The sequence below is a fragment of the Heteronotia binoei genome, chromosome 20, assembly GCF_032191835.1.
Source record: "Heteronotia binoei isolate CCM8104 ecotype False Entrance Well chromosome 20, APGP_CSIRO_Hbin_v1, whole genome shotgun sequence".
Lineage (NCBI taxonomy): Eukaryota > Metazoa > Chordata > Lepidosauria > Squamata > Gekkonidae > Heteronotia > Heteronotia binoei.
In genome coordinates, this window is record NC_083242.1 from 3,583,059 (window position 1) to 3,609,959 (window position 26,901).

The 26,901-nt window shown below is 49.3% G+C and overlaps 1 protein-coding gene across 1 annotated transcript in view; it reads left to right on the forward strand.

Moving 5' to 3' along the window:
* LMF1 (lipase maturation factor 1) overlaps positions 1-26,901 on the forward strand; it is a 216,381-nt gene that overhangs the window by 68,700 nt on the left and 120,780 nt on the right. The window contains exon 5 of the mRNA XM_060260612.1: positions 7,354-7,419. Coding sequence (XP_060116595.1) covers positions 7,354-7,419 — 66 coding nt within the window. The remainder of the gene's footprint in view (positions 1-7,353; positions 7,420-26,901) is intronic.

Below are 26,901 nucleotides of genomic sequence, written 5' to 3' on the forward strand. Positions count from 1 at the left end.
ACAACTGGGGGAAGGTCTCAACTTCTGTGCCCTGTTGTTGGATCTCCTAAATAACTGGTTGGCTACTGTGTGAGACCAAGATGGTGGACTAGATGGACCCTCATTGGTCTGATCCAGCAGGGCTCTTCTGAGGTTCTTAACATGGAAGGCCTCGACCTCCCTGGCCTGTTGCTGGACCTTCAGAGGAACTGGCTGGCCACTGTGTGGACTAGATGGACCTTCACTGTGTCAGAACTGGAACGAACTTCAGACGATTCCAAGACTTGTTACAAAGTATAGGATCTTTATTAGAGAACTACAGTGCTAGAGCTACGAGATAACAGTAATGCCGAGTCCGGCATTTGGTTACATTTTATGCCTTCAGCAAAAGTACAATAAAACGATCATTCACACGGATTGCAGACAAGTGTCTCTTTCCCAAGCTCTGTTATCAGAAGGGAGGATGCTCTCCCGTGGCGAAGGCCAAACGCCCGGCTTCAAAGGGCACCTGTGGATGTTGACCAGAGCCTATCTTGTCACCCTCCAGTGAGCACAGAATATTTGGAATAGCTGCAAGGCACTTGGGTTAATTGCTTAAGCTATGTGTTCTGGGTTAGTGTTAGGTTACAACATGGAGTCGGTTAGGCTAACAATAGGCAGAGAAAGTTACAAGTTCTGGCACACTGGTCTGATCCAGCAGGGCTCTTCTTATGTTCTTACTGTGGAAGGCCTCGGCCTCTATGCCCTGTTGTTGGCTGTCCAGAGGAACTAGTTGGCCCCTGTGTGAGACAGGATGCTGGACCAGATGGACCCTCGCTGGTCTGATCCGGCAGGGCTCTTCTTACATTCTTATGAAAGCGTTACTTGCGTTTATACTCGTGCTTAATCCGATCTCAGTGCCAAGTGCGTGCATTTATGCAAACAGAGAATCATTTGCATAATTCTGCAGGGAGCAAAGGAGCTAAGTGGGCCACCGAGTCCCAGCTGGAATTCGGTAAAAGTCTTAATACTCCTTCACAAGCTTAGCAAAGTTAGTTTCGCTAGGTATTCCCCGCATACTGCAAAGCCTGTCTTCCCACCCATACGGGACTAAGAGGTTTTAAAAGAGTAGCGAAATGCTTCTCTTGGTGTCAGATTTCACAGGTGTGCAGTGCCATTGTGGAAAACAGAAATACATTTAGCCCTATGTGTTTACAATCATAGAATCATAGAGTTAGAAGGGACCTCCAGGGTCATCTAGTCCAACCCCCTGCACAATGCAGGAAATTCATAAAAACCTCCCCCCCTCCAGTAACACCTGATACACACCCAGAAGATGGCAAAAAACAAATCCAAAATCCTCCAGGATCCCTGCCCAAACTATCCTTGAGACAAAATTGCTGCCTGAAACCAGTTTCCCTAACTTGCATTGGGAGGCTTTTAGCCAGTGGTGGTTGTTCTTACAGGCTTGCCTATTCTTTTCCCTGGAGAAAACATGGGATTTCCCACCCCCCCAATAGGAAACAGTGGAAGATGGCAGGCGCAGGGCCTCATTTAGGGGCCCACAGAATTGAACTTCATGGTCCAATTTAAATGTGGGGGTTCTTTAGTGGACCGGGAGCACAAACCACACTGCAATTTGGGTGTCACTCCCCACGGTGAATAATGAACCATTCGGAATTCCAGAGAAACTCTGAATCCAAATGCAGAACTGTTACTGAACCATAGAATTATAGAGTTGGAAGGCACTCCCCAGTCATCTAGTCCAACCCCCTGCACAATGCAGGAAATTCACAAACACCTCCTCCTAAATTCACAGGATCCACATTGCTGCCAGATGGCCATCTAGCCTCTGTTTAAAAACCTCCCAGAAAGGAGAGCCCACCACCTCCCAAGGAGGAAGCCTGTTCCACTGAGGAACCCCTCTAACGGTCAGGAAGTTCTTCCTAATGTTGAGCCGGAAACTCTTTTGATTTAATTTCAGCCCATTGGTTCTGATCCGACCTTCTGGGGCCAAGAAAACAATCCCACACCATCCTCTCTATGACAGCCCTTCAAGTACTTGAAGATGGTGATCCTATCACCTCTCAGCTGCCTCCTCTCCAGGCTAAACATGCCCAGCTCCTTCAACCTTTCCTCATAGGACTTGGTCTCCAGACCCCTCACCATCTTCGTCGCCCTTCTCTGGACCCGTTCCAGCTTGTCTGTATCCTTCTTTAAATGTGGAGCCCAAAACTGAACACAATACTCCAGATGAATCCTGAATAACCCAGAATACCAATAATTACACCCTCCCTGTTATCTAGATATGCAAGGTGACGTGTTTCTCCGCTGGTGTTTCTTTGTTTCTTTCCGGCTTCATGTTCTTCTGCTGGGGTCTCTAACGTGGGTGCTTTGGCACGGAGGAAGCTGCTGGGAAGGGTGGGGAGAGAGAATCAGCTCTCCAGCTTCCAAAAGGATTGCTTCAAAGGAAGAAGAGCTGTGTCTAAAAAAGACACTGCATTTAACGCCCTAAGCCCGGGGCCGGTTGCATTCCACTGAAACCCAACTCGAGAAAGTTGTTTTCAGGGTATTTAATGGATGGCCTCATCTTCCTCCCTGCCTCCGTTTTGCTTTTTTCCTGAAATGGAGAGCAATTGCCCCAATTTTGTTTTATTGCATTAACGTGGGCCAGGGTTGCAAAGAAAGGGTGCTTTCTTCTCCGGGCTTTTATCGGCTTTTTGTGTATGAGAAATCAGAAGGGACGGGCTTCAGCAGCGGAGCTTCCTGGGATTTTTGTCGGGGAACTGATGCCTCCAACGTTCTGACCTCCGACCTTCCAGCTGCGGCTCCGCTGCTCTGGAGGGATCTCATACTTGACTTCTGAGCAAACCCTCCTTTTGAGCTTCTCTGATCTTTCGTTGGCTCCCCAAGTAAAAAGCCCTTCGGCAAGAAGAACTTTTGGAGTTTCTCCAGACCCCCCCCCTTCCCCCTCCCCAGCCCCCTTTGGTGGCTTAAAAAGCCAAGGAGTCAAGCATCCGGAGTCTTTCCGAAATCTCATTCACCCACTTGCTGCAGTGAGTTTTCAAAGGCAATAAAATGCAACTGCAGTCTCTCTTTTTTTTAAAGGGGGAGGGGGATATTTTAAGTGGCCCAGGGAAGAAACAGATCGATAGCCGCTACCCTGCTGCATTCTGCTTCCCTCCAAATTGAATCGTATTATGTAAGAACGTAAGAGAAGCCATATCGGATCAGGTCAATGGCCCTTCCAGTCCAACGGTGGGACGGTGGCTCAGTGGTTGAGCATCTGCTTGGTAAGCAGAAGGTCCCAGGTTCAATCCCCGGCATCTCCAACTAAAAAAGGGTCCAGGCAAATAGGTGTGAAAAACCTCAGCTTGAGACCCTGGAGAGCCATGAATAGGGCTGTGGCTCAGTGGTAGAGCATCTGCTTGGTAAGCAGAAGGTCCCATGTTCAATCCCCGGCATCTCCAACTAAAAAGGGTCCAGGCAAATAGGTGTGAAAAACCTCAGCTTGAGACCCTGGAGAGCCATGAATGGGGCTGTGGCTCAGTGGTAGAGCATCTGCTTGGTAAGCAGAAGGTCCCAGGTTCAATCCCCGGCATCTCCAACTAAAAAAGGGTCCAGGCAAATAGGTGTGAAAAACCTCAGCTTGAGACCCTGGAGAGCCATGAATGGGGCTGTGGCTCAGTGGTAGAGCATCTGCTTGGTAAGCAGAAGGTCCCAGGTTCAATCCCCGGCATCTCCAACTAAAAAGGGTCCAGGCAAATAGGTGTGAAAAACCTCAGCTTGAGACCCTGGAGAGCCATGAATGGGGCTGTGGCTCAGTGGTAGAGCATCTGCTTGGTAAGCAGAAGGTCCCAGGTTCAATCCCCGGCATCTCCAACTAAAAAGGGTCCAGGCAAATAGGTGTGAAAAACCTCAGCTTGAGACCCTGGAGAGCCATGAATGGGGCTGTGGCTCAGTGGTAGAGCATCTGCTTGGTAAGCAGAAGGTCCCAGGTTCAATCCCCGGCATCTCCAACTCAAAAGGGTCCAGGCAAATAGGTGTGAAAAACCTCAGCTTGAGACCCTGGAGAGCCACTGCCAGTCTCAGCAGACAATACTGACTTTGATGGACCCAGGGTCTGATTCAGTATAAGGCAACTTCATGTGTTCAACACTCTGTGTTGTAGATGGCCAAAACTCAGGTGCCATCAGGACATCCACTAGCAGGGCCAGAACTCCAGAAGCCCTCGCTCTGTTGCCCTCCACAAGTGCCAAGAATACAGAGCATCACTGCCCCAGACATAAGAACAGAAGAGAAGCTATGTTGGATCAAACCAATGGCCCATCCATTCCAACACTCTGTGTCGCGCAGTGGCCCAAACCCAAGTGCCATCAGGAGAGGTCCACCACCAGGAACAGAACTCCACAAATCTTCCCACTGTTGCCCCCAAGCACTAAGAATACAGAACATCACTGCCCTAGACGGTGCCCCATCTGTCTTTGTGGCTAATAGCCACTGATGGACCTCTGCTCCATGTTTAAACAATACCCTCCAAAGAACATAAGAGAAACCATGTTGGATCAGACCAGTGGTCTGACTGTGTGAGACAGGATGCTGGACTAGATGGGGCATCACTGCCCCAGACATAAGAACAGAAGAGAAACCATGTTGGATCTGACCAGTGGTCCATCCAGTCCAACACTGTGTCACACAGTGGCCAAAATCCAGGTGCCAGGTGACATTTCAAGCATTTGGGGTTTATCATCGTGACAGATGATTATCTTGGGTGCAGCAAAAAGTGAAAGATAAAAAGGCATGGATGTCAAGTTAGGGAGATAGTTTATTGATTCCTTCCTTCCTTCCTTCCTTCCTTCCTTCCTTCCTTCCTTCCTTCCTTCCTTCCTTCCTTCCTTCCTTCCTTCCTTCCTTCCTTCCTTCCTTCCTTCCTTCCTTCCTTCCTTCCTTCCTTCCCTCCCTCCCTCCCTCCCTCCCTCCCCCCCAGTTTGCCTGTTGGGAGAGAAGGCAGCTGATGATTCATGTCTCAGAAGGCAACCAGGAGTCAGGTCCCCTCCCCCGCCCCAAAGTAATTTCATCCCAGCGAAGGGAGCCGTGCTGAGGATAACTGTCCACCCGGCTGGGGATCTGGATGATTTGCAAAAGCCCCGTTTGCTGCAGGAAGGATTTGAATTCGAGGCAAAGCAGCTCTGGGGCCAGAGCAAAGAGCTCCTTTGTTCCGCGGTGTTTGCATGCGGGTCCCCAGCCAGGTAACAAGGGGCGGGGAACGGGCCGCCTGTGTTCTTTGTGGTCGAATGCAAACATGCCAGGCCAGGGTGGGGAAGCGCCAGCGTCTAATTCAGGAGCTCAGAAACATGCCCGACAGCTCATGTCTCAGACAGACTCACCTACCATCCTTGTCAAGCGGTGCTGTGTCCAGCAGAGAATGGATCTAACTATCTGGGCTCCTTGGCCAGGGGTTTCAAGACAGGCAGGGAAGGGGGTTGAAGTCTGGGTGGGAACGAGTCACATACTGCATGGTGACAGTGGTTCCCGAGGTCCAGAAGGAGAAGGGGAAACCCACAGTGGCAACAGCAGGAAGAACCAAAAAGAGACAAACGGGATCCTTCCAGTTTCGTGTCGTGGTTACGTGCACGGACTCTTATCTGAGAGAACCGGGTTTGATTCCCCCCTCCTCTGCTTGCAGCTGCTGGAATGGCCTCGGGTCAGCCAGAGCTCTCGCAGGAGTTGTCCTTGAAAGGCTAGCTGCTGTGGGAGTCCTCTCAGCCCCACCCACCTCACAGGGTGTCTGTCGTGGTGGAGGAAGATAAAGGGGATTGTGAGCTGCTCTAAGACTCTGAGATTCGGAGTGGAGGGCGGGATATAAATCCAATATTTTCTTCTTCATCATCTTCCCTGAGGAGCAAGCGACGAGGTCAGAGAGGCTGAATTAGGGCCAAGCTTATACAACCTATCGCCCTCCTCTGATTGGATGTCCTGGTCACATGCCTCTGGTGGGCTGGGCCAGCCCTGCAGTTCCGGGCATAGCCACTCAAAGTAGGGCACAGGGACTCCCCTTAAAGCTCAGGGGGAGGGGCGCACGAGTGGGACTAGACCTCGGCTGCTGGGAACGTCATACCCTCCTTATATGTTCTGTTTTTGCCATGTTGAGCACCATTTCCCTCAGAAGAGAAGACTGAGGAAAAGTAGGAACTGAGCAGTTCCGCCCACTCTTCATTACCTGTTACAATTTCACTTTCTTGCCCTCGCAATGGGCCTACTTGCTCTTTTTCTTCCTCTGAACATAAAAAAGAACCCCTTTTTGTTATTTTTAGCATCTTTGGCCAGCCTAAGCTCATACTGAGCTTTAGGTTTCCTGACTTTTTCTCTACAAGCACTGGTGATTTGTTTATATTCATCCTTGGGTATAAGGCCCTCCTTCCAGTTCCTAAAGGAGTCTTTTTTATTTCTCAAGTCTTCAGAGAGCTGTTTATGGAGCCACTTCGGCTTCTTTAGGCTTTTCCCATTTTTTCTTCTCATAGGAATCGTCTGTGATTGCGCTTTCAGCATTTCGCTTTTAAGGAACTCCCACCCCTTCTGAACCCCCTTCCTCCTAAGTATTTCTGACCATGAGGTTTTACCCAGCATAGTTCTAAGTTTATCATCGTTTGCCTTTCTGAAGTCCAACCTATAAGTCTGACTACGTATAGCTTTCCCCTTCCCTAAGACTGTAAATTCCAAAATCACATGGTCACTACTGCCCAGGGTGCCCACTATTTCCACTTCTTCAATCAATTCTTCCTTGTTCGTGAGAATCAAATCCAAGATAGCAGATCCCCTTGTTTCCGTCTTCACTTTCTGGAAAAAGAAGTTGTCAGCAAGACAAGTCAGGAATCTAATTGACTTTTCATTTTTAGGAGAGTTGGACTTCCAACTGATGTCTGGGTAATTGAAATCTCCCATGATCACTGTATCCCTTCTCTTGGAGAACTTTGCAATCTGCTGTAGAAGTATCTCATCCAAGTCCTCTGCCTGACTTGGTGGCCTATAGCAGACCCCCACAATAATATCACTGTTATTTCTTACTCCTTTTATTTTTACCCAGAGACTCTCAACTGAGCTGCCATAAGATACAGTTTATGCCATGGTGGATTCCATTTTGTCAGTGTGTCAAAAGTCTTGATGGATTTATTTGCCCTTGAATCCTATTTTTTTGTGTGTGTGCAGCTGATGTCTGTTTAGTGAGCTAAGCTTGTAGTTCCTTAACTTTTGGTGTGAGGTTGTGTTTCTGTGTGTGGCTTTTTTGTCTCCCTTTCCAGCGTTTCCATTTCCCCCATCCTTTAATGTTTGACTTTTGAGAATTCTCCTCTGAGTTGCGGTGAAAATAACATCCCACTTTTCTTTCCTCCTTGACAGGGATTGATTAAAATTCGTGGGGATCGCTGCTGGAGAGAGTTAACTTGCATGAACTACCATTACGAGGTGAGCCCCTCAACGGCACCATCTTTTTTCTTGAAATATTCGTTCTCTTGGCCTTTATGCCTGACTCGCTGTTCTTCTCTGCCAGAATTCGCTGCACTCCTGTTTTACCTGCAACCACAAAGGCCTGCCAATTCCTAGTGAAGCTTTTCCCATTCCCTTCCCTTCTGCAGTCTGCCCAAAAGATCCAGTTCTCCTTCCCTCTCTTGCTTGTAGGTCACTCTTTGAGTTGGTTCAGATGCAGCTTCAAACTGTTGCTTGTAGCCATGCGAACGGGCCTCCTTAGTTGAAGGCGAAAGATTTACGCAATCTGAAGAGAAACCAGAATTTGATGATGATGTGAACGGACCTGGCTTGCTCTCTCATCCTCCCTTGTCCTGGTTCTGTTGGACTCTAAGTTTATTCAAATGGAAATTGGTATTGCCGAACATAAGAACATAAGAGAAGCCATGTTGGATCAGACCAATGGCCCATCCAGTCCAACACTCTGTGTCACATAAGAACATAAGAGAAGCCATGTTGGATCAGGCCAATGGCCCATCCAGTCCAACACTCTGTGTCACATAAGAACATAAAAGAAGCCCTGTTGGATCAGGCCAGTGGCCCCTCCAGTCCAACACTCTGTGTCACATAAAAACATAAGAGAAGCCATGTTGGATCAGGCCAATGGCCCATCCAGTCCAACACTCTGTGTCACATAAGAACATAAGAGCAGCCAAGTTGGATCAGGCCAATGGCCCGTCCAGTCCAACACCCTGTGTCATATAAGAACATAAGAGAAGCCATGTTGCATCAGGCCAGTGGCCCCTCCAGTCCAACACTCTGTGTCACATAAGAGAAGCCTTGTTGGATCAGGCCAATGGCCCCTCCAGTCCAACACTCTGTGTCACATAAGAACATAAGAAAAGCCCTGTTGGATCAGGCCAATGGCCCATCCAGTCCAACACTCTGTGTCACATAAGAACATAAGAGCAGCCAAGTTGGATCAGGCCAATGGCCCGTCCAGTCCAACACCCTGTGTCATATAAGAACATAAGAGAAGCCATGTTGCATCAGGCCAGTGGCCCCTCCAGTCCAACACTCCGTGTCACATAAGAGAAGCCTTGTTGGATCAGGCCAATGGCCCCTCCAGTCCAACACTCTGTGTCACATAAGAACATAAGAGAAGCCCTGTTGGATCAGGCCAATGGTCCATCCAGTCCAGCACTCTGTGTCACATAAGAACATAAGAGAAGCCATGTTGGATCAGGCCAATGGCCCGTCCAGTCCAACACTCTGTGTCGCATAAGAACATAAGAGAAGCCCTGTTGGATCAGGTCAATGGCCCATCCAGTCCAACACTCTGTGTCACATAAGAACATAAGAGAAGCCCTGTTGGATCAGGCCAATGGTCCATCCAGTCCAGCACTCTGTGTCACATAAGAACATAAGAGAAGCCATGTTGGATCAGGCCAATGGCCCGTCCAGTCCAACACTCTGTGTCGCATAAGAACATAAGAGAAGCCCTGTTGGATCAGGCCAATGGCCCCTCCAGTCCAACACTCTGTGTCACATAAGAGAAGCCCTGTTGGATCAGGTCAATGGCCCATCCAGTCCAACACTCTGTGTCACACAGTGGCCAAAAAAAATTTATATATCCTCTGCTCCTTATTTTTATCCAATCCCCTCTTGAAGTTGGCTATGCTTGTAGCCGCCACCACCTCCTGTGGCAGTGAATTCCACATGTTAATCACCCTTTGGGTGAAGAAGTACTTCCTTTTATCCGTTTTAACCCGACTGCTCAGCAATTTCATCGAATGCCCACGAGTTCTTGTATTGTGAGAAAGGGAGAAAAGTACTTCTTTCTCTACTTTCTCCATCCCATGCAAAATCTTGTAATTGGAATTCCTCTTCCGAAGAGGAAGGCGCCGATTGTAGATAATTACTCTGTGAATAAGACGCTTTGCAAGCGAGCTGCATTGCCAAGTGGCTTCTTTGCGACTCTTTTTTGCATCTGGTGGACACAGGTTCTTAGATGGTTCCTCTCTCAGACCGATTTCCCACTAGCCTTCTGCCGCTCTCTCCTCTTCTCCGTGGGGCTTCGGTTGGATTTCACGCTGTCTGCCCCGGGGCTGCAACTGCTCCGCCTCTTTCATGCAGCAAAAAAGACCCTCTAAAAACCAGTTTCTGTTTGCCGCTTGAAAAAGGCGAAGCTAGTCCAACAGAACCAGGCTGCAAGGGAGGAAGAGAGAGCAAGCCAGGCGAAATCTGACGGAAGCCCTGCAGAGAAGAGGAGCAGGAGAGCGGCATAAGGCTTGTAGGGAATCAGCCTCACTGGGTCCCACCTTGCCAGAATTCTGAAGATTCCCAAGGAGTTGGCTTCATGTCCAAAAAACCAAGCCAAGCACTCAGCTTCGTCTCCCACCATGTGCGTGGGTTGCTTTCTCTTGCAGTTCCTTTTGCAAGGAGATAAAACAGGGGTGGCCAAACTTGTTTTAACATAACAGCCACATAAGATAAACATCAGATGTTCGAGAGCCTCAGGACATAAATGCAGGGGTGGAATTCTAGCAGCAGCTCCTTTGCATATTAGGCCACACACCCCTGATGTAGCCAATCCTCCCAAGAGCTTACAGGGCTCTTAGTACAGGGTCCAGAGATAGAATTCTAGCAGGGGCTCCTTTGCATATTAGGCCACACCCCCTGATGTAGCCAATCCTCCAAGAGCTTACAGGGCTCTTCTTACAGGGTCCAGAGATAGAATTCTAGCAGGGGTCCTTTGCATATTAGGCCACACCCCCTGATGTAGCCAATCCTCCCAAGAGCTTACAGGGCTCTTAGTACAGAGTCCAGAGATAGAATTCTAGCAGCAGCTCCTTTGCATATTAGGCCACACACCCCTGATGTAGCCAATCCTCCCAAGAGCTTACAGGGCTCTTAGTACAGGGTCCAGAGATAGAATTCTAGCAGGGGCTCCTTTGCATATTAGGCCAGGCACCCCTGGTGTAGCCAATCCTGCACCCCTGGTGTAGCCAACCCTCCAAGAACTTACAAAAAACATCCTCGTAAGGGGTGTGTGGCCTAATATGCAAAGGAGCTCCTGCTAGAATTCCACCCCTGCATAAATGTCCGATATTTGAGAGCAGAAAGGAAAGAAGGAAGGAAGGCAAGTAGATGAGGGGGGAGGGAGGAAGAGGTGGGAAGAAAGCAACTTTAACTTTGAACGCATTCTCCAAGCCGCTGGCTGGCTTAGGTTGAAGAAACGATTTAAAGAGACAAATGCCTTCTCCAAGCCAGCCAACAGGGTGGGGGCTTTGAGAGCCACACAATATGTGTAGAAGAGCCACATGTGACTCCCAAGCCGCAGTTTGGCCACCCCTGAGCTAGAACCGGAACAGAGCTGGCTGATGCGGAGCGTCTGCATCTTGGGAAGGGAAGCCGGATGGATTCTGACGTGATCTATCCACCCCTGGTTGCGTTGTGCCAGTTCGAGAGCACCGGAAGCTTTGTTGTTCCAGAACTTTCCCGGGGGCGCCTGGAGAGTCCCTTCCTGATACAGCAGATCCCAAAATAATCCAGGGTAATAAAGGTTTTATTTCAAACCGAGTTCTTCCTTCCAGAGCCGCCTCACGCTTGACTCGCTGGAACACATTTTGGGATATGACCCGCCCAAACTGTGCAGCCAGAACTGAAAGGCGTGGGAGGTGTTTTGTGTTGTGTTGTGTGTCAAGTGGTGTGTTCTCCAGGCAAGAGGCCAGGCCTTCGGATAAACTGGGTAAAAATGCCGATGGTGAGGGAAAGAAGAAGAAGATATTGGATTTATATCCCGCCCTCCACTCCGAAGAGTCTCAGAGCGGCTCACAATCTCCTTTACCTTCCTTCCCCACAAGACACCCTGTGAAGTAGATGAAGATATTGGATTTATATCCCGCCCTCCACTCCGAAGAGTCTCAGAGCGGCTCACAATTTCCTTTCCCTTCCTCCCCCACAACAGACACCCTGTGAGGTGGGTGGGGCTGGAGAGGGCTCTCACAGCAGCTGCCCTTTCAAGGACAACTCTGTGAGAGCTATGGCTGACCCAAGGCCATTCCAGCAGTTGCAAGTGGAGGAGTGAGGAATCAAACCCGGTTCTCCCAGATTAGAGTCCACACACTTAACCACTACACCAGGTATACTCCATGGATGTAGTTACTGATGTCTCCCAGAAATTAACATCTGCCCAGATGTTTCGGGAGAAGGACCCACTGTGTGGATGGCTAACAATCCCATTTCCAAGGTTCACGAGTTTTAGATAGATTCATGGAGGTTAAGACTATCAGTGGCTACTAGCAATGGTGGCTGAGTGGTCTAAGGAAATAGATTCTCTACACTTGACTGCACCACAAGCAGTTAGTTTTTCAGTACTGGAAAGACAGACGTGGCTAATCTGTTCATCAATGGACAGAAGGTTTGCCTTACAAGCTTACTTAATGCCAGAAAGGCATTCGTGACAGCTATGTGGGCAGTGCTGTGTAGTTGTTAGAGCATTTGGTCCAGAATCTAAGAAAGCAGATTTTAAACCTGCCACAAAGTTTGCTGGGTCACCTGGGACTGGTCGCTCTCTCTCAGCCTAACCCAGAGGTAGGGAACAGTGGCTCTCCAGATGTTTTTTGCCTGCAACTCCCATCAGCCGCAGCCAGCATGGCCAGTGGCTGGGGCTGATGGGAGTTGTAGGCAAATAACATCTGGAGAGCCACTGTTCCCTACCCCTGGCCTAACCTACCCCACAAGGTTGGTGTGAACATGAGAACATAAGAGAAGCCATGTTGGATCAGGCCAGTGGCCCATCCAGTCCATCACTCTGTGTCACACAGTGGCCAAAAAAACCCAGGTGCCATCAGGAGGTCCATCAGTGGGGCCAGGACACCAGAAGCCCTCACCCTGTTGCCTCTCCCAAGCAACAAGAAGACAAAGCATCACCTGAAGATAAAATGGAGGAAAGGAGAACTATATTGCCTAGTAAAAGGACAGGAATAAAATGCAACAGAGGCATATATGGGCAGCATGTACGGAAATATATACTTTAAAAATTTGGCAGCAGCCTTGAGAAAGAAGAGTGACACAACAGCACACAACAACAGAGACCCCCTCTTCCTTCCTTCCCTCCCTCCCCTTTCCATTCTGTTTTTTTCTCATGCTTTCTGTTCCAAAATGGTTTATTGTTATCAGTGCTGAATAATAAAACTTTCTGTGTCTAAAAAAAGCCAACAAATATTGCAATAATAAACAATGCATTTTCCAAAAGAGAGGAAACTGCTTAAAAGACCTGATGCGTTTCAAGGCATCGCGCCCATTCCTCGGGAAGCGTTTTCTCTCTCTTCCGTTCTTTCAAAGGCACCTGGGAACCCTCTGCCTCTTTACAGGGGCACCACGAAAGCGGCAAGAAAGGCAGGCCGATCTCTTTAGGAAGAGCATTTCCCCCAGGGCTTGACGCTGAACGGCAAAACCCCATCCTTTAGTGAAAAGCGAGGCAGAGAAGGGAAAGAAAACTTCATTGTCTCGTCTCTTGCTTTTGCGCCTCCGGAATAACCTTCAGCTTAAACTCGGGGGGGGGGGGGGGGGCAGATCCCATATAAAGCTGCTGCCGTGTTTTTATTCTGTCCAAGGCAGTCAGCAGGGTTCACACCTCTTGCGCTTTCCTTCCATGATCTTATGACTAACAGAGCCAGGCTGGGAGTGACGGGCCCAAGGTCCCCTGTGCTTCATGGTGAGCAGGGATTTTGGTTGCTGGCCGCCTCAGACTTCTTCCAGACCTCTGACCACTCCACCACACTACCTCTTAAGAGAGCGAGAGAATTCCCCCACCCCCCGCCTCTAAACGCTTCTTTGTTTGACTTTGCTGGGTGGTGGGAAGCGCTTTAGGGCAGCGGTCCCCAACCTTTTTGGCATCAGGGACCGGTTTTGTGGGAGACAATTTTTCCACAGACCGGAGTGGGGGAGGGGAGGGGTTTGGGGATGATACAATTGTGCACTTTAGTTCTATTAGTTTGATGTAATGGTTAAGTGTATGGACTCTTATCTGATTTCCCACTCCTCCGCTTGCAGCTGGTGGAATGTCCTTGGGTTAGCCATACTCCTGCAGAGGTTGTCCTTGAAAGGGCAGCTGCTGTGAGATCTCTCTCAGCACCACCCACCCACCTCACAGGGTGTCTGTTGTGGGGGAGGAAGATAAAGGAGTTTGTGAGCTGCTCTGAGACTCTGAGATTTGGAGTGGAGGGATTTAAATCCAATGTCATTGTCTTATTATTGTTATTACTACATTGTAATAACACTTCCACCTTAGATCCATGCCAGTCCAGCTTCCGCCCGGGTCATGGGACGGAGACGGTTTTGGTCGCCCTCATGGATGACCTCTGGCGACATCTGGACCGAGGCGGCTCGGCGGTATTGCTGCTGTTAGACCTATCGGCTGCGTTCAATATGGTCGACCATCGGCTGCTGACCCGCCGCCTCGCCGACGCAGGAATTCGGGGGCTAGCCTTACAGTGGCTCTCCTCCTTCCTTGAAGGTCGGGGACAAAGGGTGGCAATTGGAGGAGAGCTGTCCCAGAGACACCCACTTAACTGTGGGGTGCCTCAGGGGGCAGTTCTCTCTCCGATGTTGTTTAACATCTACATGCGCCCCCTTGCCCAGATTGCCCGGAGGTACGGGCTGGGTTGCCACCAGTATGCTGATGACACCCAGCTCTATCTATCGATGGACGGCCGGACTGACAATGTCCCTATAAACTTGGACCGGGCGTTGCAAGCCGTGGCGGGTTGGCTCAGGCTGAGTGGCCTAAAGCTGAATCCAGCAAAGACAGAGGTCCTTTGCGTGGGTTGCGGCGGGCCAGGAGGGGAGGTCTCCCTACCGACTTTTGATGGCGTGCGTCACTGATACCAGTGCGCAGGGTCAGGAGCTTGGGAGTGCTACTGGAGCCTTCCTTGACAATGGAGGCCCAGATAGCTGCCCCTGCCAAATCCGCTTTCTTCCATCTTAGGAGGGCGAGGCAGTTGGCCCCCTTCCTGGAACGCGGTGACCTGGCAACTGTGATCCACGCAATGGTCACCTCGAGGCTGGACTAATGTAATGCCCTCTACATGGGGCTGCCCTTGTACTGAACGCGGAAATTGCAGCTAGTGCAGAATGCAGCGGCCAGGCTGTTAGTGGGACTACCACGGTGGGCACACATACAGCCTAGGCTGCGGGAGCTGCACTGGCTGCCAATTGTGTACCGAGTTCGTTACAAGGTGCTGGTCATTACCTTTAAAGCCCTATATGGCTGATGACCTGCCTACCTTAGGGACCGCCTCTCTCCATATGTTCCCCAGAGAGCACTGAGATCCAGTTCCCAAAACCTATTACGAATCCCTGGACCAAGGGAGGCCAGACTGAAAATAACAAGGGAGCAGGCCTTCTCCACAATGGCTCCCCAATGGTGGAATCAACTACCAGAGGAGGTGCGAGCCCTGCGAGACCTAAATCAGTTTCGCAGGGCTTGCAAAACCACTCTCTGTCAACTCGCGTTTAAGATGGAACCCGGAAATGACACCTAGCCATCTTATACATATATTGAACTGTGGAACTTTATTTTGTAGCTGTTAATAATCTTAATTGTTTATTTAATTTAATTGAATGTATGTAACTATTTTAATTGTCTTTTATTGTAATGACTGGATTTTAGTGTAATCATGGTGTAAACCATGTCATGTAAGCCGCCCTGAGCCCGCTTTGGCGGGGGAGGGCGGGATATAAGAATAAAATTATTATTATTATTATTATTATTATTATTATTATTATTATTATTATTATTATTATTATTAATATGAAGAAGAAGAATTGTAGATTTATACCCCGCCCTTCTCCCTGAATAGAGACTCAGAGCGGCTTACAATCTCCTATATCTTCTCCCCCCACAACAGGCATCTTGTGAGGTGGGTGGGGCTGAGAGGGCTCTCACAGCAGCTGCCCTTTCAAGGACAACCTCTGCCAGAGCAATGGCTAACCCAAGGCCATTCCAGCAGGCGCAAGTGGAGGAGTGGGGAATCAAACCCGGTTCTCCCAGATAAGAGTCCACACGCTTAACCACTACAACAAACTGGCTCTCTCATATATATAATCAGGTGATTAATAAAAACCCAAGCGTGGTGGCAATTCTCAGGATTTTTATTGGATGGATGTGGCTTGAGCAGGATTGGCTCACACTGTCTCTGCCGTGCCATTGGCTGAGTCTGCTCTCCCCCGCCCACCGCCAGCCCCATCAGGCAAGAACCCCAGCAGAAGGCCACTTCGACGGAGACATTTCTCTCCTGACAGGGAGCTTACTGAGCAGAACTTCTTCTCCTATTGTTCATGTTTCACGTTAGCTTCTTCAAGTTCCCAGCCTGCCCGTGGGCGACTCCTTTTATTTCTTCCTTCTTGAGCCAGGTGGCCTTCTTAGCAGCTTACCAGCTTCAAGTAGGAAGAAATAAAAGGAGTCACCCATAGGCAGGCTGGGAACTTGAAGAAGCTAATGCAAAACAGGAACAATAGTACAATCCTGTTACCTTATGGATCGCTGGCTGCATAGTATTGTACCATCAATTTTCTTGTATCTGGCATTTATTTGCTTGAGGAATTGGATTCCTGACGATATATCATTCCTTGCAGGGACTGAAAGGGATTGCCTTCACCGGCTGTAAAACAGTGATATTTGATACTTTTGTATAATTTTGGACTCTTGGTTTAATTTTTTGAATATCACGGCAGCTTTATGCTTTGTTTCCCCTGCCTTTCTTCACCGTGATTCTCTAATTTGGTTACACAGTCCCCAGGTGAGGGCTGTAGAAGCTGACTGAGTGATTCCAAACCAGCCTAAACTGCCTCACAGGGTTGTTGTTGTTCAGACGATAGGAGGGAGGGGAGAGCAGAGGAGAATGATGCAAACCAATGTAATGGCTGAGGACTCCTCCCTGTTAAACAGTCTGTCAGAGAGAGACTGTTGGTCTGAAAGGTATCACTACAAGCCTCTGAGGGAGGCCTTTCCTCCTGGTGAACCACTGTTGCCAGTCTCCAGGTGAGGGCTGTAGAAGCTTGACTGGGTGATTTCAAACCAAGCTAACCTGCCTCACGGGGTTGTTGTTCAGATAAAAGGGGGGGGGAGAGGAGAGGGGAATGCTGTACGCTGATGTAATGGCTGATGACTCCTCCCTATTAAATAGTTTGTCAGAAATAGTCTGTTGGAATGGAAGGTCGCACTACAGGCCTCTGAGGCAGAACTCACTGGGCCCAGTGCTGACTACGGCTGCCAGGTTGATGAGAAATGCCTGGAGATTCTGTGGTGGACTTTGAGGAGGGCATAGGAGTTAGGGCTTCAGAGTGGGGTCTGCCGGACCCAGGTCCTTGCTGTGGAAGCTGACTGACTGATTTCAGACCAGTCACAGACTTCCAGGGTTGTTGTTCAGATCAAAGGGGGCAGAAGAGAATTATGAAAGCTGATTTGGTTCCTCACCTCCCCCACTATGTAGAAGCTGCAGGGAGGGGGAAGGAGATGGAAAACTGAAGTCAGAGGGGCAGATAAAGAAAAGGAGATAGGATGCCAGGTTAGGGAATTTGTGGATATTTAAGGGGTGGGGTTTGCGGAGGGGTGGAGCCTCAGACAATGCCATTTCCTCCTAGGGAACCACTGGAGATCTCTCAGATTTTCAACTGCTCTCTAGATAGGAGAGATAAGCTTCCCTTGAGGTGGGGGGAAGTTAATGCCTTCACTTGGGTGGGTGGGAAGACAGCAAGGGTGGCAGGCACTTGCCCAGAGCCTCCTTCTAGAGCCCGTTGTATTTTCCCCCTCCACAACGGGCCTTACTCCTAGTGAATATATAATGAAATAATTATACAACTCAAGGCCCAGTTGCTAACAGGCCATGGACTGGTACCAGTCCCCGGCCCAGGGGTTGGGGACTCTTCTGTCGGGTTGCAGCCAACTTATGGCAGGTCCTTTGATGTTGCGTTTCGTGGGGCTTTCAAGGCAAGAGACGTTCAGAGGTGGTTTGCCGCTGCCTGCCTCTGCAAGGCAACCCTGAACTTTCTGGCTGGTCTCCTAGCCAAGCAGTCGCCAGGGCTGACCTCGATTAGCTTCAGAGAGCTGACGAGATCCAGCCAGCTCGGGTCTTTTGGAGGAGGGCTTTTGCTTCATGAGCCTGTATTGTTTCGTGGGGTGTTTCTGGGGAAAGGTATCAGCTTGCACCAAGTTTCACATTTTTGGTCGCTGCGCGCAGGCCTTGAATTCAGCAGGAGCTCAAAGGAGCGCAGCTCCTGAACCTTTTGGAGGCTTGCCCATTGAATAGTAGGTGAACATAAGAACATAAGAGAAGCCATGTTAGATCAGGCCAATGGCCCATCCAGTCCAACACTCTGTGTCTCATAAGAACATAAGAGAAGCCATGTTGGATCAGGCCAATGGCCCATCCAGTCCAACACTCTGTATCACACAGTGGCCCCCCAAAATTATATATATTCCACATGTTAATCACCCTTTGGGTGAAGTACTTCCTTTTATCCGTTTTAACCTGTCTGTTCAGCAATTTCATCGAATGCCCACGAGTTCTTGTATTGTGAGAAAGGGAGAAAAGTACTTCTTTCTCTACTTTCTCCATCCCATGCATTATCTTGTAAACCTCTATCATGTCACCCCGCAGTCGACGTTTCTCCAAGCTAAAGAGCCCCAAGCATTTCAACCTTTCTTCATAGGGAAAGTGTTCCAGCCCTTTAATCATTCTAGTCGCCCTTTTCTGGACTTTCTCCAATGCTATAATATCCTTTTTGAGGTGCGGCGACCAGAACTGCACACAGTACTCCATCGATTTATACAGGGGCATTATGATACTGGCTGATTTGTTTTCAATTCCCTTCCTAATAATTCCCAGCATGGCGTTGGCCTTTTTTATTGCAAACGCACACTGTCTTGACATTTTCAGTGAGTTATCTACCACGACCCGAAGATTGAACCGCATCTGCCACGTTGACGCCCACTCACCCAGCCTCAACAGATCCCTTTGGAGTTCCTCACAATCCTCTCTGGTTCTCACCACCCTGAACAATTTAGTGTCATCCGCAAACTTGGCCACTTCACTGCTCACTCCCAACTCTAAATCAATTATGAACAAGTTAAAGAGCATGGGAGTTAAAGAGCAACAAGTTAAAGAGCATAGGTGCAGCTGCATAACAATCTCTGGATGAGCTCCACTGCCTATTTTTCTACAAAACGATCCCTGGCTGCACGTGTATGTTGAATATGCAGAAAGCGCGGGAATCTTTGGAGGCTATTGACGCTCTGCGTGTTTGTTTCAAAGGGCCATGTGATGCAGATACAATCTGCTTGTGTCACAGCAAGTGACAAATCTTGCTCTGGCTGATTTTGCAGCCGTCTTTGCCTTCTCTGGCTTTGCTACAGCTCTGATGTCCTGTGAAGATCTGTTCTGGCTCAGTGTCTGAGTGTGAGGTGTTGGGGTTCTACTTTGGACTTGTGCCCCATGGCGCAAGAGTGGTAAGCTGCAGTACATAGGAACATAAGAGAAGCCATGTTGGATCAGGCCAGTGGCTCATCCAGCCCAACACTCTGTGTCACGCAGTGGTCAGAAAAACCAGGCGCCATCAGGAGGTCCATCAGTGGGGCCAGGACTCTAGAACCCCTCCCACTGTGTCCCTCCCAAGCACCAAGAATACAGAGCATCACTACCCCGGACGGAGAGTTCCAACAATACACTGTGGCTAATAGCTGCTGATGGACCTCTGCTCCATATGTTTATCCAGTCCCCTCTTGAAGCTGCCAATGCAGTACTGTAGTCTAAGCTCTGCTCACAACCTGAGTTCAACCCCGGTAGAAGCTGGGTTCAGGTAGCCAGCTCAAGGTTGGCTCCACCTTCCATTCTTCTGGAGTTGATCAAATGAGTACCCAGCTTGTTGGTGGTAAAGTGTAGATGACTGGGGAAGGCAATGGCAAACCACCCCGTAAACGTCTGCCAAGAAAACATTGTGATGTGACACCACCCCATGTGTTAGCAATGATCGGTGCTTGCACAGGGGACTGTCTTTACCTTTACCTAAAAACTGGCACGTTTGTATCACCCTAATATTATCTTTCCAGGTGTCCCCCAATTTTGGCTTCCACCCATCTGGAACAGAACGTTTGACGTGCAAGCTATTTACTTCTTTTTGCCCTTGAACCCGAAGGCTAAGTTGTGTGTAAGAAATCCAATCCAGTGTTCGGGAACAAAGGAGATCAGAACATCGGCCTCTTCTCCCGTCCTTCTGTCCTTTCTCCTCTCTGTCCTGCTCAGAGACACAGAGAAGCAGAGGGAGCAGAAAACACAGTAGCTGGAGGTGTCGAAAAGCTCAGAGCTGCAGTAGCCAGCGACAAGCCAGGCTGCATTGATTCTGGGTTGATCTCAGACTCGGAGAATGTGATGGTCTGTTGACGACGCAGGACTCCGAGCATGAGCCAGGCTACTGCATGGAGGGAGAGGCGGGGTGGAATTGGACGCAAGCGGTTACCACTTTAAGAAGCAGAAACAAAGATGGCTCATTGTTTCCTTTTGTAGCTGGAACCAAGATCCAGTTGACGCTCCCGTTTTCCCCACTAGTGGCGGTGGGGTACTATTTTTGCGGTAAAGGATCAGGATAGGGCCTGCGCTTGTGTTTGAGCACAGAGTGCGTTTTGGATTGGAGTTGCTTCAGAGAGAGGGTGGGAGGATGCCGTCTTGTGCTTTGGGAGGATTTGCACAGGTGTGTGTGTGTGCGCACACCGTGACCGATTTCCCACTCGCCTTATTTCGCTCTCCCTGTTCTCTGCGGGGCTGCCGTCGGATTTCACACTATCTGCCCCGAGGCTGCAACTCACTCTTCCTCTTTCGTGCAGCGAACAAGATCCTCTAAACTGTTTCTGTTTGCTGCACGAAAAAGGCGAAGCTAGTTGCAACCCCGGGGCAGATAGTGTGAAATCCGACGGAAGCCCCGTGGAGAAGAGGAGGGTGAGAGCGGCAGAAGGCTAGTGGGAAATCGGTCTATGCTAGGGTTGCACAGCCTTCTTGTAGGGACTGATTTCCTGCGATTACTACTGATCTACAGGCAAGAGTTCCCCTGGAGAAAATGGGCTCTTTGGGAGGAGGGCTGTCATGATCTGCGCTGTGCTGTGAGACAGAGGCCTAGTGGGCTGAGGGAGCCTGTGAGGCCTGCGTTGCATTAGGAGGAGACAGCCTACAATCCCCAGAATGCTTGACGCTGGTTTTAGCCAATCGGCATCCAAGTAGGCTCTGAGGAGAATTGTTTCAAACAGGGGTGTCGAACTCATTTGTTGTGAAGGCCGGATCTGACATAAATGAGACCATGTTGGGTTTGGCCAAGCCATGTCATTCCGGGCCATGTGTGTACCTATTTAAGATTAGGTAGCACAGAGATATAAATTTTATAAAGACAAACACAGACAAACACAAACACAGACAAACACAAATATGTATTTTTAAAAACTTTAAACATGCTTAAAACGTTAGCACTCATTGGTCTTAAAGGTGCTTTCTTTGTATTTCTCCCATGGGATCCGGGGAACTGGGCAAAGGAAGCTCTGGCTCTTTCCTTCCTTCACCAGGGGACTGGGGGAGAGGAGTCTCAGCCAATAGAAGGAAGAGAGGCTTGGCTCAGTAGCTCTGCTGTGCAATTGAGAGAGCCTGGCAAAGCAAGCTTATTCCTTCCTCCTCAAGGGAGGAGCCTCTGCCAGCGCAGAAAGTAGAGGTTTTGCTCCGTAGCTCTTGTGCGATTGAGCAAGCCTTGCAAAGCGAGTTGTTATGCAGAAGGAAGCAAGAAAGAGGGAGAAGGAAGCAGATGGCAGCCAGTTGTTCAAGGCCCTGATAGGAGCCTTCCGGGGGCCTGATTTGGCCTCTGAACTGCATGTTTGACACCCCTAGTTTAAAAGCTCTCTCAAATGTTCTTTCCTCCTGAGATGTTAGGAAGAAGACCCTCACTCTGAGGGAGAGATTGAGCAGGCTGAGGCCTGGGGCCTAACGGATGAGGGACAGTTAAAGTCTAGTCGCGTTAGGGATTTTATGTTTATTTTCCTTCACCCACGTTATTATATAGTTTTAAAGCACCTTATCTGTTCACTTGCCCTTTATTGATTTTCCTGTTTAAAAGAAACTTTTTTGCCATTCCTTGTTACTCAGCCTGGTCTACGTGCCTGTTTTCTTGGCCAAAGCAAGGGAAATCTGAAGGGCTGGGAAGTGCCTCTGTGAGTCCCTTCCTTGCTGTTCTCCTATTCCTTTACCATCTTGTGCAGTGGCGTATTTGGGGTTTCCCAGAATGCCAGCTGCTTTGGCATCCCGGGGACGTCTGGGCAGAAGCCTGTGGACCGGGACTCTTAGACCTGTTCAGGAGAAAGAGTTCTTGTTCTGTATGAACGCCGAGGCCTGCTTCTTCCTTTCCCGCTCGCTTCCTTTCTCCATGAATCTGTAACCGATAAACCAAAATCATTGTTAGCATAGCCAAAGAAAGGGGGGGGGGGCGTTCCCTTTTTAATTCAATCGAAGGCGGAGTTCTCTCGCCCTCTCCGGTCGGATGAGGAGGAGGTGTCCGGGCAGGGGTGGGGAGAACACGGGATGGCAGCTGGTAACGTCACCGCCACATGCCGAGTGATGTAACCATCTCGAAACTGACACTCTGAAACGTTGCCATGGTGATTCATCGGGATCTCTGTGGGCCTGGAAGCAGATGGAGGTCCAACTGGAACCATTCCAGTTGCCTGCCTCCCCCTCCCTGGCATGTGCGTCTTCTAGTGGGTAACTGGAAGGGCAGAGCTGGGGCCCACTGATGAAGGCCTGGTGTCCAGGGGTACCCAAAAATCTGATCCCTCCTATTCTTGCTTGTGTCACAGCCCCTTACTTGGGAACAGTGGGCTCTGTATGCTGTTACACGTGCTTTGGAAAATCTGTAGAGCTGGTGACTTGGCAGCTCGCCAAATGTACCCCAAAGACGCACAGTTTTTTAAGCGTTAGCGAAATGAATCATGTCAGCTCATCCCTTCAAGTCGTAGCTCCAACTTGCGCTGATCGAAACCCTCTTTTCCAGATGAGTTGGTTTCTGTTTCTACCTCTCCCTCCCCTCCACCGCACGGACACCAAAAGTAAAATCGCAAACTTTAGAAGGGAGAATCTCCCAGGACGTGCACTCTCTCTGCCTTTTCCCCGTTACAGAGAGACAGTGCTCTCCTTCCACGCTTGACATCCCGAGGAGTGCCCGTCAATCATGCGGCGTGCATGCATTGGTAATGCGCCAGTGGTGTTTTCGGCAGTAACACGACTCTTGTTCCTGGATTGTCTTCTGTTTTCTTAAGGGCTTGCAGTAAGCCTTGCGAAAGGCTTCCTGTTCGGCGATTGGATTTCGTCTTTCCATTGCTCGCGGAGTCTCTTGTACGGGACCACGCGAATGCCCACCTCACCTGCCTCAAAATTAAGTTACTCCCCCCACCCCCGGTCATCTGAACTATTTTCTCTGCCCTCCTCCTGTTCCCAGTTTAATCAGATTAATCTTGGCAACTCACTTCGTGTACAGAATCTGCTCTCTGTGGTGATCCTTTAAGAGGCTTTTAGCTGTTGACTAGGGCTATCAAAACCGTAGAGGAAGAGACCTTTGTGGGCGTAACAGGAAAGGGCTTTGGCCTAGAAGGGGCTCACAGTTCTTTCTTCTCCCCTCTGCTTGTAATGGTTCTAAGCTGCCCTTGCCATCTGACTCCTCCTTGCCAATTGGCAATTGGAAAAAGTGCAAAAAAGGGCAACTAGAATGATTCAAGGGTTGGAACACTTTACCTATGAAGAAAGGTTAAAACTCTTGGGACTCTTTAGCTTGGAGAAACGTCGACTGCGGGGTGACATAATAGAGGTTGACAAGATTATGCATGGGATAGAGAAGGTAGAGAAAGAAGTACTTTTCTTCCTTTCTCGCGGACACTCAATGAAATTGCTGAGCAGTCGGGTTAGAACTGATAAAAGGAAGTCCTTCACCCAAAGGGTGATTAACATGCAGAATTCACTGCCACAGGAGGTGGCGGCGGCTACAAGCATAGATAGCTTCAAGAGGGGAATGGATAAGCATATGGAACAGAGGTCCATCAGTGGCTGTTAGCCACAGCTTATTGTTGAAACTCTGGGATAGTGATGCTCTATATTCTGGTGCTTGGGGGGGGGGGCACAGTGGAAGGGCTTGTAGCCCCACCTCTTGATGGCACCTGGCTTTTTTGGCCACTCTGTGACACAGAGTGTTGGACTGGATAGGCCATTGGTCTGATCCAACATGGCTTCTCTTATGTTCTTACGACTCCTCCCGGATCAAGGTGCCGATTCGTTACCTTGAAAACACTTAGTACGTACATGCTATGCATAGGATAGAGAAGGTAGAGAAAGAAGCACTTTTCTCCCTTTCTCACAATATAAGAACTTGTGGATACTCAAGGAAATGAAGGACCAGAAGGTTTAGAACAGGTCAAAAGAAGTCCTTCATCACCCAAGGAGTGAAGAAGCTGGGAAACCCACCATGATGAGTGAAAGGGGGGCAGAATTTAACATTGCAAAGAAAATAAAGAATAAAAGCCTCTTGGGGCATGCTCTTTTCTCATCATATGCTGTCCTCCTCAGGGTATTTCCTCTTTCCATTTGGTCGCTCTTCAAAATCCTATCTTTCTGACTATCCAAGTTCCCTAGTTATGGATGTCAAGCTAGTCAATGGAAAGCCCCGTGCCATCTGTGGGTGGGCTCAATCTTGTTACTTTTGTGGTTGGCACAGCCTGCCCGCTGCACAGTTAGATGCAGCATTCCCGATGAAGGCAAAAACATTGACCAAATACATTTGTTGCGTTGGTAAGCCTCGTTGCGTTCTGCGTGTGCGCCCGCACAACCGCGACCTTCTGCAGTTTGCGAGCATGCCAACGCACACCGTTGAGATGTGTTGCACCGTCCTTCTGTGCGCTTGTGTTTTGTATTTCAGACACCAATTTTTCTTTTTCCTTGGGGCTTCTTTAAAATCCTGGTTTTGTGCCACTGGTGGTAGAGGTTCGGAATGCTGTCCCAATGCAGCTGCATCTTGGCGGGCAGCTATTGCAGGGAGGCACAAGAAGACGACGACGTTGGATTTATATTCCGTCCTCCACCCTGAATCTCAAAAGTGGCTCACAATCTCCTTTATCTTCCTCCCCCGCAACAGACACCCTGTGAGGTGGGTGGGGCTGAGAGAGCTCTCCCAGAAGCTGCCCTTTCAAGGACAACTCTGCAAGAGCTCTGGCTGACCCAAGGCCATTCCAGCAGCCGCAACTGGAGGAGTGGGGAATCAAACCCGATTCTCCCAGAGAAGAGTCTGCACACTTAACCACTAGACCATACTGGCTCTCCTTGATGAATGGAGATCTTTGCCGCTGTTTCCCCATTAAATGCCCCAGGAAGGGGCCGGGGCCAGGAGAAATGCAGCAATGCAACTGGCAGTGGGGCAAAGGGAAGACTGGCAGGTGTTGCACTTGGCATATCTGTCAAGAGGATTGTAGGTGGCAGAAATGATGGGCGGCCAACCCAGGCAGGAGCTGTGGGTGGTAGAAAATCTGTTGGGTTCTTGTGAGAGAAGAATGGAATGTGTCTTAAACGTCCCAAGTTTTTTCAATGTTTTTTTTTTCCTGCCTTAAAATTATTGCTGGCCAAAAATTCAGCTTTTAAAAATTATTTCTTACTGACTTATCAGAACAATCTTTGCAATCGGGAATATTATCCGTGACTCCATTTCACTTGTTTGCTTTCCCTTCTGTTGAGGTCACCTGTGAAATTCCTCCTTTCTCCCACCCCCGTGCTTTCTTCAGTCTTACTTTGGAAATCTGCTGACTGCTGCTATTGGTGTCTTGTGACTTCTCTCGGAGAGCGGCATTAATGCGCTGGCATTGGAGGTCTTTCTCCCGAACGGGTTAATGGTGACTCCGTCCTCCAAAGAGAGTGCGTGCCGGCCCGGCCTTTAATCTGGGAGTATAAATCACTTTCCAGTCTTATTATTTGTAAAATCCTCCAGGCTTCTGAAGGCACAAAAGAAGCCTTTGTCCCTTTTTATTAATTTAATTTATAGGTTTGGAGAATTCTGAATTGGGGGTTAGCAAAAGCTGATTTGGGCCCCGTGAGGAGAATGGCGGTGGCGCGGCCCTGATATGGAATTAGGAAACTGCTGTCAGTTTTATAACAAAATACACCCTCGTGCGAGAATGCAAAAATTCCCAGACTCTGTGCCTGGGCACATTAGTGCGCCACGAGAAATTCATTACGTAATTAAAGGGGCCTGCAAGTTAAAAAGTACCCACCCATCAAGGAGGAAGTCTGTAGTGCCTCTGATTGAGTTCACTTGTCAGTCCGCCTCTCCTTTTAGTCTCCAGCCGGGGTTACTAAATTTGCTATTCCTCTTCACTGTCATTTCTGGATGTGCCAATCACTTCCAGTGTAGAGAGACACCAGAATGGTTCCGTCTCTTGAAGGAGGCTGTGTGTTGCATCACTATATGAGTTTCTGTATGAGAGAGCCAGTTTGGTGTAGTGGTTAAGTGCGTGGACTATTATCTGGGGGAACTGGATTTGTTTCCCCACTCCTCCACTTGCACCTGCTGTAACAGCCTTGGGTCAGCCATAGCTCTCTTATCTGGGAGAACCGGGTTTGATTCCCCACTCCTCCACTTACACTGCTGGAATGGCCTTGGGTCAGCCATAGCTCTCTTATCTGGGAGAACCAGGTTTGATTCCCCACTCCTCCACTTGCACCTGCTGGAATGGCCTTGGGTCAGCCATAGCTCTCTTATCTGGGAGAACCAGGTTTGATTCCCCACTCCTCCACTTGCACCTGCTGGAACGGCCTTGCGTCAGCATAAGCTCTGTTATCTGGGAGAACCAGGTTTGATTCCCCACTCCTCCACTTGCACCTGCTGGAATGGCCTTGGGTCAGCCATAGCTCTCTTATCTGGGAGAACCAGGTTTGATTCCCCACTCCTCCACTTGCACCTGCTGGAATGGCCTTGCGTCAGCATAAGCTCTGTTATCTGGGAGAACCAGGTTTGATTCCCCACTCCTCCACTTGCACCTGCTGGAATGGCCTTGGGTCAGCCATAGCTCTCTTATCTGGGAGAACCGGGTTTGATTCTCCACTTGCACCTGCTGGAATGGCCTTGGGTTAGCCATGGCTCTCGCAGAGGTTGTCCTTGAAAGGGCAGCTGCTGTGAGAATCCTCTCAGCCCCACCCACCTCACAGGGTGTCTATTGTGGGGGGAGAAGATAGAGGAGATTGTAAGTCACTTTGAGTCTCTGATTCAGAGAGAATGGCGGGGTATAAATCTGCAATTCTTCTAAATCTGCAATTCTTCTCCTTTCCATCAGGAGATCCACTTCCATCACAGGGAGAGAGCGCCTAATTTTGCCGCTTCCACACTCTAAAAGTCGAAACCTTCTTGGAATGGGACAAA